Source organism: Sus scrofa, unplaced genomic scaffold (genome assembly GCF_000003025.6).
Source record: "Sus scrofa isolate TJ Tabasco breed Duroc unplaced genomic scaffold, Sscrofa11.1 Contig690, whole genome shotgun sequence".
NCBI classification, from domain to species: domain Eukaryota; kingdom Metazoa; phylum Chordata; class Mammalia; order Artiodactyla; family Suidae; genus Sus; species Sus scrofa.
In genome coordinates this window covers 72,415-88,041 of record NW_018085287.1, presented here as the reverse complement: position 1 = coordinate 88,041, position 15,627 = coordinate 72,415, and the positions used below count along the sequence as shown (strand labels likewise).

Here is a 15,627-nt window from a genome sequence, read left to right as displayed (position 1 = left end):
GAGCAATTCAAACAAAAGACAGTTTAGTTTTTCCATTTGATCTATGTAATTACTTAAATGAGGCTTATCATTTTCCAGGTGAGGCCTGCCTAGGGAAAAGAAGAGGTTAAAAGATGATAATCAAACACATCCTTTGACACTGCCTTGCAGCATTTTATCATATAAAGAAAACTCACACAAAGAAAACATTTATGATACAGGATTTTTTTAAGCTTCCATTTTGCACATGGATTTAACCTGTCTCTCCATTTTATTCCTAAATCATATAAGTAAGTTGTGTGGGACTATGACAAGACTTACTCTCTGCATCTATCAAATCTTTTGGTATTACAAGAATATGATGATTCTTTTTCCTATTTTGGAAAAGGAGATTTGTTCCAAATACGTCTACTCAGTCCTTTACAACAAGTTTACTCAGGCATCTGGGACACAAGATGGAAATTTATGCCTTCTGAAGAAGACACATGGTCTACTAGATATGAAGAACTGGCCCACTATGAGAGTGCTGAATCAATATTCCCTGCCTTTGTTGTTAAAATTAATTAACATATACTCAATTCAATGGAATTAGGTGACCAGAAGGAAGAACTTTTATGGCCTGTAACATAGCAGAGCCCAGCAGGAATAAGATAGACTTCTTCCCTTGCAAGTTGTTCAGCCCATGAACAGCCATGGGCTCATTATTTATTTACTTAACTCTCCAAACTCTCTTTTCTTCTTTTTAATATATTTTTATTCTTATTTACCCCAACACACTCCCCCCCCCACTGTACAGCCTGGGGACCCAGTTACACATACATGTATATGTAATTTTTTTTCCCACTGTCATGATGCGTTGTAAGTATCTAGACATAGTTCTCAGTCCAAACTCTCTTTTATCCTCTGTAGAGCATTCACCTTTTCTTGCTCTGATGGGGATTGCATATGGTTTGTCATGATTTCAGGCCTCAAATTTAAATTCTTGCTGACCCCCAGTAAACACGTCCTTCTGCAAAAATATCTAGCATTCTTCTTGTTTCACATCAATAACCAATGGAGGATGCTAGTATAGTGCCACCCATGAGTGAGTGTTAGCTTAGAACCTACTTCATGGAACCTCCTGAATGATTTGAGTATTTCCATTTGCACAGAGCACAATTCCTTTGGTAAATGCTCTCAGATTCCTCAGAGGAAGGTTAGATTGAAGATGTACACCAGTTATTTTTGGATGATATTTCAGATTTCTTACTCAAAATATCTGATGTGTTATTTATTCCAAAATCTATGGATATGGAAACTATCCACCTTTGATGATGGGTTGAGAGTGAAGATTGTTCTGAATCAAATCTGGCAGTTCATTCATCCTTCTGTATTCACCAATTCAGGTTAAATTGCATCATCACCACCATCATCATCATTGTCAGATTATTGGCTAGGGTTTCCACAACAAAACACTACTGACTGAGGACATTTATTAACACAACAGTTATTTTCTCACAGTTGTGGAGGCTGGACCTCCAAGATCAAGGTGACAACAACAGGGTTGGCTTCTAGTGGGTCCTTTCTTCCCTGCTTGTAGATGGCCAACTTCTCACTCTGTCCTCACATGGCCTTCCCTCCAAGAAAACATGCGGACACTAGTGCTATTCTATTAGTACCCCACCCTTGTATTAGGAAGCAACACCTATTTAAGTCTCCCCTGTTCGAAGCTTTCCAGCCTAAACATCTAGTATAAGAATAAATCATTTTAGATTACTTCAGTCTCACCCAATTTATTTTATTTATTTACTTATTCACTCATTCATTCATTCATTTTTTAAGGCCACACCTGTGGCATATGGAAGTTCCCAGGTTAGGGGTCAATCAGAGCTGCAACTGATGGTCTATAGCACAGCAACATGGGATCTAAGCCACATCTGAGTCCTACACCACAGCTCACAGCAACACCTGGTCCCCAACCTGCTGAGAGAGGCCAGCGATCAAACCCACATCCTCATGGATTGGACTAATTTCTGCTGCTCCACAATGGCAACTCAGACCTTAGCAAATTTCTAACTGCAACCTCCTAAGAGATGCTGAGCCTGAAGTACCCAAATGAACTGATCAAATTCCAAACCCACTGGAAACATATGAAATAATAGTAAATGTTGATGTTTTAAGCCACTATTTGGGGGGTGATTTTTTTTATAAGGCAGTGGTGTCTGAAATAGTGCAGTAATTTAGACACTCTAGTATTAGATACACTAATTGAACTAGATGGAAACCTGAGAAAATAGAAAAATAGGTAAATAGAAATTGTATATGAAAGCAGTGGTATTGCTGGGAAGTGGGAAACAGAAGGATTGTTATGGAATAATATTCAGCTGCTTGCCTCTTAAAATAATCAATTTTTGCAAAAGTTGGTAGAAAGGAAAGGTGCTTTAAATCAGAATGTGATATTGAAAAAAAAAAAAAAAGGAGTTCCCATCATGGCGCAGTGGTTAACGAATCCGACTAGGAACCACGAGGTTGCGTGTTCGGTCCCTGCCCTTGCTCAGTGGGTTAACGGTCCGGCGTTGCCGTGAGCTGTGGTGTAGGTTGCAGACGCGGCTCGGACCCCGCATTGCTGTGGCTCTAGCGTAGGCCAGTGGCTGCAGCTCCAATTCAACCCCTAGCCTGGGAACCTCCATATGCCTTGGGAGCGGCCCAAGAAATAGCTAAAAAGACCAAAAAAAAAAAAAAAAAGAATGTGATATTGGTCATTCTTTTCATTCAGTTTTATGGTCACTGTGCAATGTGGCAGAGAAGAAAGCTCTGTATAGACACAATGAGCAGTAGAAGCTACCTGTTCCCAATTCTTGTCTGGCTCCTGTCACTGCTGAGTGTCCAAAATTCCATTAGTAAAGTCCACCAACTCCCTCATAGGGCACAATTCTCTAGAGAAAAAAAATTTTGTGGCATCTTAGGTCATTAAAACTCCTCAATTTGAGAGTTCTCTTGTGGAAAAATGGTTGAAAGATCCTGTGTTTTCACTGCTGTGGCTCAGGTCACAGATATGGTGTGGGTTTCACTGCTGGCTCAGGAACTTCCACCTGCCACTGGCACAGCCAACAAGCAAACAAATGAACACACAGAAACAAAAAACCAAAACCATCTCAACCTGAGGGAGACAGCATCGTGTCATAATATACTCCGGGTATATATTTATTCCCTCTGTTGTCGTTCTTCTGTCTGTTTTATTATTCAAGGAACATAATCCATGATCCACTGCCAGGCTACTCCACTCACCATCATCTCTAAAAAGTTCACACAATATATAGTAAATTAAACCAAATCACTTGCCATCATAGAATTCACTGGTGTCATTATACCTTCCATCACCAAGAATCATTAACTGAGTAGAAAATTGGTATTTCCTGCTGAAGGCTGAGCTGTAGAACCATTTGGGACACCCTAGACTGAAAGTTTGGAATACCCTCCTGTATGTTTAGTATACAGTATGTGCTAAGTAAGCTTTGGCCATTTTGTACTTCATGGTAGCCATACTCATGGGGGAAAACCCCCATGCTAATGGAATTTCCCATGTGAAGGCTTATATTTTCCCTTCTCCATTCCAATAGCTAAAAGGTCCATTTCCACATATGTTCCTAGATTCTGCAATTGTTGGTTGAACAAGCGACTTCCTTCTTGAACAAGACTCTGTTTCCTATTTGATCTCTAGTGATGCCTGAAACTTTCTTGATCCAAAAGCCATGAGAGACAGCTCTGGATAAGGACATGAGGTCTCTGATGAGGAGGCATATTCAAATCTTCAAGAGGTTGTCTGCTACCAGCACTGCCAGCAATAGGAGCAATATATTATTCTTTTTGAAAGGGGAGCTGGGCAATACATTACCATATTCACCGTAGTCCACCCCTTATGCCCCTTATGGCACCTTTAGGATCCTGTTTCTGAGGGTAAATTAAAAGAAATGGTTAGAGTGGTGAACTCTTTCCTTTGCTACTGCAGTTGATCTTAGAGCTGCGTTTTTCTACTTCTCATCTTCTTCCTTCAGTGTCAGTTCTTCCTGGCTTCACTTTTCACCCACAGCTCAACTGATCTCTGTAACTTAGCTGGAGGTCTAGTCCAGAACCTTACCATACAAGGTCTAATCACTTCTTCAAAAATATTCTTCCCAACACCAGTGTTATAGCTTCTCCTTTTCCACCTAATATTCAGGGTCAATTACCTCTGCCAGTGTCACCTCTGCCAGAAAGAGGCTCTTCTCTGAATTATTACAGATTGTACTCCTTCTAGTGCTCAGGCTCTAAGATTTAAGATAAATTCAATACTGACAAGTAGGATAAGAATACAAAAAGTAAAGGATTTTATTATAGTATAATTGATCATTTTTATCAATGCATTCTGAGGCTGTCCAGGTTTTGGAGTTTGTATTTACATAAGCAAGTCAACAAATATCCTTACATTTAAAAACAATTTCATTTGATCTTCCTTTCATTTACAACTAAAATGATCCTAATTGAAACATATTTTTTTGTGGCATATGGAGTGCCCAGGCCTGGGGTCATATTTGAGATGCAGTTGCAACCTACTCCACAGCTGTGGCAACAAAGGATCTTTTATTTAACCTACTGTGCCAGCCCAGGGATTGAACCTGTGTCCTTGGTGTTGCCAGTCCTATTGTGCCACAGCAGGGATTCCATATTTTATATTGAAATATCCTTATTCTAAATATATCTTTGTGAAATTGGGCTAATTCATGTTTTGTTAATGATTTGCATTCGATATGTATTTCTGAGCCAGGATATGATTCTAATTCTAACATTATAATTCGTTTTGTCTTCTAGAAAGACTCATTACTCTTTTAAAAATTAATTGCAATTTGCATACATTTATGCTTCCGGATTAACTTTTAGAAACAAAGAACCGTCAGGCATAGTTTACTTTTCTATGCAAAAGAATACAGTATAGGTTTACTATTTTCCCCCAAAGATATAGATTTAGCATACTGTCATACTTTTTAAAAAAGACTTATGTATTACCATACCTAAAGTAAGTTAATTCATTATATTGACAACATCATAATAGTTTTTGTCTCAAAGGGAGAAGCTTGGGAGACTAGGCAAGCTGTGGTAAATAGAATTAGCCAAATAGAACTCTTCTGTTTAGCCAAACTAAAGGGTTTGAAGTAATTAGGCCAGTTTCTGGAAATAACATGGTCTAAGGTCATTAGAGACATGCTGCAAACCCTACCAAATTCACCACTACCATTTTTGCATCATAGTAACAAAAAAGAAATGAAACTAGCTCTAGGAGATTCATAGTGGGAAATTACTGGTACAGTGCCATTAGAGCTCCTTAATAGGAATGCTTAGATGTTTTTGGAAGTGTCTGCTCCATGAATACTTGCAGCCTGATGACTGAGGCAGAAGATGAATTCTGCCACCCTGTGGTGGACACTGGGATTTGGGATTCAATAATTTCATGCTACAAGTGGCTAGATGCATGTCATTTGAAAGACAAATCCTAGAAGTCACTGGATTTTTGTCAAAAACTTCATCACAAATGCCCTTTATGTCATAGATAATGTCAGAGGGTCATTTGCAAAACGATGGAGTAGCGTTACAAATTGTAATGAAATTGAAATCACGTATCCTATCTTGGCCGTGCTGATCACGGCCCTGGGAGGGGCATTGGCTGCACTTGCTATGGGTCAGGAGGGGTGTCCTGGGCCCCGTGGCTGCGTGTTCAGTGGGCCTGGGCAGGACCTGTGGCTGAGGCCTTTGTGGGACTGCAGGGCTAGGCCTGCAATGTGGCCCTGAGGGCGACCTTGGCCCGTGCTGAGGGGCAAAGGTCCCAACACTCGGGCTCGAATCCTATATCAATTGGCCACTTGAGGGGACACTCATAGTTCCTGGGGATGTTGGGAAGAGAAGCCCATCTCCACGGCCACATCCGGTCCTGAGGTATGTCCAGGGGTGGAAACGGGCAGGCCAGACGTGGTGGCTCTCGGGCCCTCCAACGGAGTTGTGGTGCCATGGCCCGCTCTTGCTGGTGTCCCTCAGCCTTTAGGCAGGCCTGGCCGTGTGAGAGTCCGGGCTGCTGGTGCTTAGCAGGTGGGCCAGGGAGGTCAGGCCCGTCCTCTCCAGAGAGTTCCTTAATGCTTATAATGGTTGGGCAAGGCTTGGGTTCCAGGGATGACCGCTCCAGGCCCAGGGTCCTTGTGGGGAACTCCTCAGGTTTTGCTAGAAGTGAGCACACTGGATCAGAATCGCCCCCAGGCTGCGTTGTCTGTGCAGGGTGGGCCTCCTGGTGGCCCAAATGGCCACCGGGGCCTCACCCTGAGAACATCCCTCAGGCTGGGTAAGGTTAGGGTCAGCATCTGCTTAGGCTGCCCTGGGGCCCAACCCCTGCCAGCCAAACCTTAGAGCAGACCAGGAGGTGGACAGGGTGAACAGGAAGGCCCTGGGATGCTCCACAGGTCACGGCCCTGGAGGGGGAATCAGGAGAAGACCCCTGCTGAGCCCACCTGGGGGAGGTAGGTCCCAATTCTTCCTGTGCAGTTCAGCCATTGATGCCTGTAGCTTTTTGATCACTGCATCATCCTCTAGGGCCCAGGGCCCGGAGATCTTGTCCTGAAGAAACTCATACAGGCCTTGCAGGGGCAGCTTCAGGAGGTGTTCTGGGGATGGGGATGTCATCAAGCCAACAGGGCCCCCATTGGGAAGGCTCAGCCCCCACCCTGGGGCCCCTCCCTGGGGGCAGCATGCATGATCGGCTGGGCCCAGGAGAGCCACAGCAGTGCCACAACCAGGAGCCAGCCCCATTCCTGCCACCTCTCCAGGGACCCTGCCCAGCCTGAGTCCTGGCTGGCCCTCCTCTGTGGCCTGAGTGGCCCAGGCTCGGGCTTACTCACTTCTGTGCAGCTTGATGATTGTATAGGCCATGGCTGTGAGCATTCGCTCCCCCTCCAGGATGTATACATCCCATAGTCTTAGTGTGAGTGAGAAAGGTGTCTGTGGGGACAGCAGGCCCAGGAGGGGCGGTTTGAGCAGGGCATGAGGTGTGTGGGGGGGTGTCCCAGCACAGGTTAGGAGCTCCCACTGCCTCTGGGTTCTGCAGTCCCACAGGCTGCCTCCAAAAAAGCCGTACAGCCCTTAACTGAGTGGACTGAGGAGGTCCCAGCCAGCCTGGCCTGTACCTCCACTGTCCTGGGGACAAAAGATAGCCCCATGCTCTGCAGGAGATATTCAGAGGAGCCTGGGGTTGACTGCAGTGTGGGCACATGCTTGCCCTCCCACCAGCCTGGCCCAGCCTTCCCTATAGGAGCCCAGGGGAAGATGGCTCAGCCTCAGGACCCCAGATGCCCCCTCCCCAGGGCTCTGGGCTTGCTTGGGGGGTTGCCTCTTGTGGACCTAGTCTCCCTGGGTACACTTACCTGGTCAATAAAGCAATGTTGGAACCACAGCTTAGTATAAATTTCTGTGTACATGTATTCCTTGTCCTGACAGAGGAAAGAATGTTTAGGGCTGGCCTGAATGGCCCCAGTCCTCCCCGCCTGGGGACCCTGTGCAGGCACCCCCTTCAACCAGTGGATCCCAGCTCAGACCTGGCTGCACCAGGACAAGAAAGATGAAAGTGCAGGCAGGCCAGGCTCTCTGAGGGCTGCCTCTACTCACCAGGTGCCTCTTCAGCTTGGGAAGAGTCCTCTCCAGAATCTTATCATGATGGGCCTGCAATCTCTGAAGTTTCGGGAACTCCAGAATGAAGAAGCCTGAGAAGCCCCAAGGAGCGTCCCCACTGGAAGTCAGAGGTGAGCCTGGCAAGGGCTTGTGTGTCCTGGGAGCCCAAGGCCTCCTCCCCAGGTAGTGACTCCAGTGTGCAAGGCCCACCCCAGCCTGGCTACATGGATCTTCCCAGACATGACTGACTGCCTTTGAGGCTTGGGGTGGCCCAGGGTTGAGAACCTGCTCACAGAGGCCCAGCTTGGCAGGTGCTCAGTGGTGAGCATCAGGCAGGCATCTGTTTCTGGCACAGCCCCTCCCCACTGTGGCTGCAGAAGGGGATGAGGACCCCAGTACTGAGGGACAGGTTGTGTGGCCCATGGGATGGGGGTTGGGGTGTGCGTGAACATTTCCTGGGCTTGAGAGTCAGGCGAGGGGAGGGGGTACAGCAGGGAGACACTGCCACCTGGGCCTCCTCTGATCAGGGGCTTGGGGTGGGGTTGGAGGTGGCCTGGTGGGTGGCAAAAGAGAGGCAGAGGGACCAGCAGGGATGGTGTGGTCTGGACAAGGACAGGGCTGAGAGCCATGGCTGTGGGACACAGAGGGCTGTGAGGGGAGCTGGTGCCCTTTGCTGATGGGGAGATGGACCAAGCTAGTCCCTGTTAGCTGGGGAGAACTCTGCAGGGAGACTCCTGTCGCCGAGTCACATCCAGCTCTCCAGGGTAGTCACCTACCATGCATGGCATGTCTTTTGTTGTCCATCAGTTGGGCCAGTGCCCAGAAAGCATCCTCCTCATTAAGAAACATGAGCAGGATGGCGACAATCTGGTTCATGCCATGGCAGTAGCCCACCTCCTGCAAGAATCAGTCAGATATGGCTGCAGGGACCCTTGGAGGCCTCCACCACCCTCTCCCTGGCACTTGCTCCTCAGCTACTTACTGGATGGTCTCCCATTTGTGCCTGGGCACCATCCCATGGCCCCCTTTTTCAGACGAGGCATGCCGGGTGCTGAGGACCAGCAAGGTTTGGAGGTCCTGCCATGAGGGCAGGTGGGGGTTGCTTACAGGCATATGTGGGGCTTGGAGGGCCATGGTGGTGGTGGAGCAGCCACAGACCCCACTTTGGTCATCCTGTGTGGTCATCTCAGCTGGTGCTCCTTGAGGGAATATTCTGGAAAGTGCAGGTGGGGTGCGGAGCCACCTCCAGGGAGCCACACAGGAGTTTGGGTTGCTGGGAACTCTCATCCCTGTTAAGATTCTGGTTCATGAAATGGCATCTTCAGGATTCAAACTCAAGTGTCACCACCATAGCAATGCTTTTTAGGTCCATGTGAACTTGCTATAAAACATTCCCAAGCTCACGGGCTGGCACAGCCTAGGCATAATGTGCCATTTCTGTCCTAAAAGTGGGGTCTGCACCCCAGCCATCCATGTCAGTTTGAGAGCAGAGCTCCCCTTGCATCACCTCTGTGGCTGTTGGAGCTGGCATGCTGACTGGTGCCAACAGGCCACTTAAGAAGCAGGGCCACTGTGGGATGGCTGGCCAGGGGTGGGTACTCACTGTGTTGTAGACAGAGTAAGCTGTGAGCACATTGAAGAGGGCTTGCTGCCTGGAAAGGGGACAATGGGGCTCGCTATAAACATAGCCTTCCACTGGTCAAGTGTGTGGTGTGTGTGGAACACTGGATGGAGCAAGGATCACTAATGTAGGATGGGGTGATAGCATTGCAGGTTCCATCCCACTTTACTTTTAGAAATGATGCAGATGGTCTAAAAAAGTAGACAAAGATCTAAATGAGGTGACATCTGGACCCATCTGACACTCACTCTATCCTCTTATGTCCTTGTGCAGCCTGCTCTCTGCTGCCCAGGGACCCTCCCCTCCACACGGGGGCCTTTTGACCTATGAAGGCACAGCCAACCTCCCTCAGGGTGCCTGCCCTGTGCATTTTTACTTCTGCAGGTGCTCTGCACAGGCCCCACTCTTGCCACCTCAGCTCCAGCCTCATCCTCGAGCCTCCCCTCCCCCAGGACCCCTGGCCATCACCCCCTGCCCCTCTGCCCAAGGGACCAGTGGCTCAGCATCCTCACTTGATGCCGTACCGCTCCTGGAACATAATATTGTTTTGGAAGGTGCGGCTCACGTCCATGTCAATATATTTGATGTCCCGAGAGTAGAGCCTGGCCTGCTCCTTCATTCTCTGTGGGTAGAGTCAGGGGTAGGGGATAGCGAGGTGAAAAGCCTAAAACTCTAACCAACTGCCACAGCAGAGCAGGTGCTGCTGGTTCAACACAAGTGTTTTCTGGAGAAATCCTTCTTTTGCCTGTTTCTGAAGCCAGGTAGGGTCACAAGGGTGCCCAGGTCACAGCCTGTGTCCAGCATCACTGGGCAGGGGACGTCGGCCTGTGGATGATCAGCCTGTGGCTTCTCCAAGGCTCAGACCCCCACCCAATAGTGACACAATGACCAGGCCAACAGCCTCCCTCCTCCCCCAGCCCACACAAGGCAGTCCAGGATGACAGTGCTGCCACTCTGGCCCTGGGCTTATCTCCTGGGAGGCTTCTCCCAGGTGTGGGTGTCCCAGGGCAATGGGGAGGCTGGGAGGGCAGCTGGACCTCTGTCCCTTGACCCCTCCCAGTCCCACCACATACAGGCTGGGTGAGGCAGAGGGCCAGAAAAGGAGCCCATGCCTGGTTTTCAGGGCCTTTTGAGAGCATGAGGACCGAGTGTGATGCTGGCTCTTTTCCCACGGTGTCAGTGGATGCCCACCATGCTCTGGGCCTCTCAGACTGCCCATCATTGAGCAACTCGGACACCTGTGGCCACTATCACACCTGCTCCCCCTTCACTTCCCCTGATGCTGCTGCTCAACCAGGTGCATAGAGCATCCACCCTGGGCTGTGGGACCTCGGGTACACTGGGGACAGGGGCTGAGTGTCAGGAACTGGCTGGGGGCAGGAAATCTGGGGATGGGTGAAGGGTCCCTGAGGCACAGGTGGATGGGCCATACCTGGTATTTCCCTTGGTTCTCCACCTTCACCTTCTCCAGATCCAAGAGCAGAGACCACGCCTGTCCTCTCACCTGTGGGGGGATCCCCTTGTAGACCCGCCGGCGCATCTGCAGGAAAGAAGGGGCCCTAAAACAGGTGCAGGTGACACCCGGCACAATAGATGCTCAGGAGAAGTTGCCTCTGTCTGGACCTGAGCTGGTCTCTACATGTGGCGTGGGCATGTCTGGTCCACCCTGTGGTGTCCTGGGCCAGAGTGGCCAGGGAAGCCCCAGGGGACCCAGGGCAGCTCTCTTCAGGGTCAGGATGTTCAGGTTTCTACCTTTCGACTGCCCCGGTATTTACTCCAGTTCCTCAGCATCTTCACCCACTTAGTGGCTCGCCTAATGTCCTGGGCTCTTTGCTGGAAAAGGGGACATGGTGGTGTCAGCCAAGCTGCCAGCTTCCCTAGAGTGGCCCTGACTCAGGGCCATGATCTTAGAGGAGGCAAGAAGGCACATACCCCTCACAGCCCAAGGACCCTTTGGCTGCTCTGGGGTCAGGCAGGGAACCACAGCCACACCCCGTGGCTACCTCCCACCAGCATAGCACAGATGGTTTCTCACCCTCGCCTTGTGGGTGCTGAGGCCATGGATGCTGAGGCCCTGGGTGCTGAGGCCAGGCTGTTCCCATCTGCAAGGCAGGAGAAGTAGAGCTGTGGGAACCAGGTGACTGGAAACCCCTGCCCCTGCCACCCCCCATCTTAACCAGAGACACCCAGAAACAGAGGAGGACCCAAGGAGGATTCCAGCTCTAGAGCAGACTGCAGCACCCCAGGTGGAGCCCCTACTTCCAATGGGGCTGGTCACCCCCTCTGCACTGTGCACCCCCACTCCTGACCTGACAGGTGAGCAGCCTCTCCCAGAGCTGACCCAGCAACTTTAGCCCAGTCTCCCCTCACCCATCATGGCTGGGCCATGCCTCCTATCCTGTGTCTCCTGGCACCAGACAAGGGATCAAACTCCACCTGCCTCTGTCACCTACCCATGAGCTTCCAGGTTCTGCATGACTGTCCTCTGACCATCTCTCTAAAGCAATCTCTCACTGCCCTTTGTGCTGTCCCCACATGGCCCCCTGTCTGGGCCCACTGCCCTCGGAGACTTGTTGGCCAGGTGCCCCCTCCCTGTGGCCATGCTCTGCAGAGCTGCTGCAGACCAGCCTGGCCCTGACCCTGCTGGATGGATGCCCTGGGCTCTCCCCAGTATGGATGTGGAGGCCACAGAGCTGAGGCCCATGTTGGCCCAGCCCCCAGTTCTGCCTGTACTACCTCCCCTGTGCACTCTTGTCAAAAGTCTAGTGTGGACCTTGGTCCCCAGTGGCCACCAGGGCTAGAGGCCCTGAGCTAGGCTGAAGGGTCCTGCCTCCAGAGTTGATTCCCCAAATGCAACCCTCCCCAAGGAGAGAGGGAGGGGGTGTCCATATGACTCATAGTGAAAATACTAACCTGTAGGTGACCTTGTAGCACGAGAGGTCAGAATCATCCCATGGGTCCGGGTCCGCTGGAGACCCTGACTGGTGCCCCTGAAACCCAGATGGTGCAATGAGATGAAGTTACATGCAGGGTGTCCTTGGGCGCCAAGGAACATCTGACAACAGGCCCAGCATAAGACCCTGCCCCTTACCTGCTCCTACCTGTTCTGATCCTGCCTGGGACACATTTGCTCCTGCTGCCTCTGGTCCCCACATGGGCCTCACCTGCTCAACCTTGGATCCGATCCTACCAGGAACATACCTGCCCCCATGGGCTGTGACTCCATTCCTGGGCCTCACCTGCCCCTTCAGGCTGTGGTCTGCACCTGGGCTATTATAATTCCCACTTGGGTGATGTACCTGCTCCTGCTAATGATGATGCCCCTTTGGGCCTCACCTGTTACCTGGCTCTGGTCCCCACCAGGCCTCCCTGTCTGTTCTTGTCTCTGACCCCTGCCACAGCTGCACCTGCTCCTAGTGACTTCACTCCCTCTGGGGCCTCACCTGCTCATACTTGGCCACTATTTCTGCTCGTTCCAGGGCCAGCAGAGTCTCCAGCTTCACCATGTTTGATGCTGCAAGACAAAAATCATAATATTCAACTTCATGGAAGAGCTCCAGAGCACCAACAGGTTAAAGTGGGCTCCCTGTTGGAGGCTCCCCATCTATGTGATCAGAGGGGAGAAAACTGTGCTGCCTAGGTAGGTGACAACCCAAACATCCTAACACTTCCACTTAATAGACCCCTCCCAGCAGCCTGGGAGATCCTATCACAATGAGATGATGGAGATCAAGAAGGGGGCCCAGAGGTCCATGGAAATGGCTGTCCTGCAGCACATGGGGGTGCACTCCTGGCTCAGGTATGCCAAGGGGAGGGCAGCTGCCAGGTGGGGAGGCTCCTGCTGGCTCATGGGACTCACATTTTGCTTAGGCATCAAAAGCCCAGGCAACAAAAAGTAAACATGGATAAATTGGACTTGATTAAAATTAAGGCAGCTGCACCTCAAGTGACACTGCCAAGGAAAAGACAACCCACACAATTCATAAAAATATGAGAATGACCTGACCTACAAGGGCCCGGTGTACAGAATATGTCCAAACTCCTAACTCCACTATAGAAACGGACCAAGTAGACAATGGGCAGAGGGCCCGGATAGATATTTCTCCAAAGTCAACCCAACTTTAGAGAACAAGCCCAGCAGGCACAGGAGACGTGGCTCAATATTAGCATCAGGGGTATGCAAATCAAAGCCACCAGAGGGCTGAACGTCTCCCCACTGGAGTGAATGTTACTGATTAAATGAGGATGTGAGAAGCTGGAAACTTCTTATATGGCTGACAGGATTGTAAAGTGGTGCAATGTCTATGGAAAACAAATCCTTTCTCCAAAAGTTAAATGAAGAGCCGCCGCATGACCCAACAGTTCTACTCCCAGATATAAACCCAAGAGAGAGGAAGACAGGGATGCAGACGTCTAAACATGTATGTTCATAGCAGAGCAACTCACAAGAACAAAAAGGTGGGCCCCATCTAAGTTTCCTTGGACAGATGGCCTGATGACCAGAATGTGGTGGAACATCATTCAACCAGAGAGGGAGTGAAACACTGCCACATGCTGCAACATGGACAGAGATGATGCTCAGGAAAGAAAGAAGGCACAGAGACTGCCTGTTTTGAGTTTCCAAGGAGGAGCCCGATCCAGCAGAGCCATGCCCAGAGAAACAGGAAGAGGTCAGCAGTCCCCAGGGCTGCAGGAGGGCTGAGTGGGAGTATCTGATACTAAGAGATTTACTTGATGAGGTAGTAGAAGGTGGAAATAGTGGTGGTCGTGGCATGGATCTGCTAATACACTAAAAACCTCTCAGTCATATACTTTAGCAATTGCATTTGATGTGTGAATTTTAAGAAAAAAGCTCTGAGCCAGATTCCCCACTTTCTGGGCCCCAAGAGGCTCTGAAGGTGGGAGTGGAAGTTGCACAGGTTTAAATAATGTCAGGTGCTCACCCAGCCAAGAACAGCCCTTTGCTCCTGCCCACTAAGCTCTTCCCTAACCATGCCCCTACTCCAGATGTGCCCACTGGGGAGGCAGATTGGGATGTGGGGACCAGAGGTCTCTAGGACAGGAGGCTCCCATCTGCTCCATTCTTCTTAACTCTCAGCTGATTCTGGCTGGTGAATCAGAGTAGAGTGCTAGCTTATCAGGAGGAGGGCAGGATTGGGGACAGGATGACATATTTGACCACAGGTGGCCACTGTGCTATGAGACCATCCCTAGGTTCACACTTGTGAACAAGTCACAGGGGGAAGTGGCTCATTTTCCCTGTTGATGTGGTGGGACACATCTGTTGTGGGACAACACAAAGAGGGTCTAGCCAATGGGGAACACAGCTGGGTTCTGTGGGTCAGATGACACATGGAACGATGGGGGACAGGATGCTGAACTGGGTGAGGCTCTATGTCCCCACCCCAGCTCACAGACCACATGTGCTCACCTAGCTGGAGTCTCTGATCTCAGGCAGGATGGATGAGCAACCTCTAGGATTTAGGCCAAAGAAGGGGCTTTGAGGAACAAGTGGGCCCTGGAGAGTTGCCTGAACTCAGACCTCCTCCTCTGCAGTTGCCCGGTGCTGCTCCTCGTCCCTCCATTCACCCCTCTTGACCTCCTCCTTCTCGGTCTCCCTAATGTCCGCCTCCCAACACCACTTTTCCACATTCCTCCAACATCCACACTCATCCACAATGGTCTCAATGCTACATTCTGCCCACTTCCCAGGGCCATGTCTCCCCATCCACCTCCACAACAGTCCTCCACGTTCCTCCTCCCCAACCACTGCTCCTCCGCCAGCCATTCATCCTTCCACCTCCTACATCCATCTCTCCACCTGATCCAGCTTCCTTGCACGTCCACCTCTTCCTCCTCCTCCTGCATCCTCTCTCCTCACTACTCCTCCCCACCTTCCTTTTCTAGGCCAGGGGTCTGAGCTCAGACCTCAGGCTCCTCACAGGTATTCAGGCACCTCTGAAAGCATCCCACACACCACAGATCCCTGAGTGGGCTGCATCTTCAGTTGGTTGGTGCTGAAGGTCCTTGTCACTTAGGCTACAGACCAGAGCACTTCAGCCTCCCACCAGAGGCCCCTGTCCCCTAGTGTCAGTATGTGGTGAGAGTGCAAGTCACACTTACTTTTGTGACCTCTCGCTGCTGGAGCTGTGCCTCTTTGGTAGAAATGCACCCAGGGATGGGGTGGGAGAGGTGGAGAAATGGGCGAGCGTCAGAGCAGGTCGGAGACCACAGGGCCTCCAACTGCCTGGGGACAAGAAAAAAGTGAGTGCCAGGCAGAAGACAGAACTGTTGGTCCACTGTTATTCCAACAACAATAGGGCTGAGGGCAGAGGTCACAGTTCATGCTGAGCCTGTATCTAGAG

At 50.3% G+C, this 15,627-nt stretch overlaps 1 protein-coding gene across 2 annotated transcripts in view; it reads right to left on the bottom strand.

Annotated features, from left to right (window-relative positions):
- Positions 1-4,883: 4,883 nt before the first annotated feature.
- LOC110259044 (USP6 N-terminal-like protein) overlaps positions 4,884-15,627 on the bottom strand; it is a 31,619-nt gene continuing 20,875 nt past the window's right edge. For both annotated transcript variants that reach the window (XM_021082337.1, XM_021082336.1), the window contains 13 exons: positions 15,386-15,509; positions 12,706-12,776; positions 12,176-12,252; positions 11,298-11,364; positions 10,695-10,802; positions 9,775-9,884; positions 9,245-9,293; positions 8,418-8,538; positions 7,639-7,733; positions 7,398-7,463; positions 6,876-6,975; positions 6,489-6,641; positions 4,884-6,204 (listed from right to left, as the gene is read on the bottom strand). In XM_021082337.1, coding sequence (XP_020937996.1) covers positions 5,759-6,204; positions 6,489-6,641; positions 6,876-6,975; positions 7,398-7,463; positions 7,639-7,733; positions 8,418-8,538; positions 9,245-9,293; positions 9,775-9,884; positions 10,695-10,802; positions 11,298-11,364; positions 12,176-12,252; positions 12,706-12,768 — 1,455 coding nt within the window. In that variant the 5' untranslated portion in view covers positions 12,769-12,776; positions 15,386-15,509 and the 3' untranslated portion in view covers positions 4,884-5,758. The remainder of the gene's footprint in view (positions 6,205-6,488; positions 6,642-6,875; positions 6,976-7,397; positions 7,464-7,638; positions 7,734-8,417; positions 8,539-9,244; positions 9,294-9,774; positions 9,885-10,694; positions 10,803-11,297; positions 11,365-12,175; positions 12,253-12,705; positions 12,777-15,385; positions 15,510-15,627) is intronic.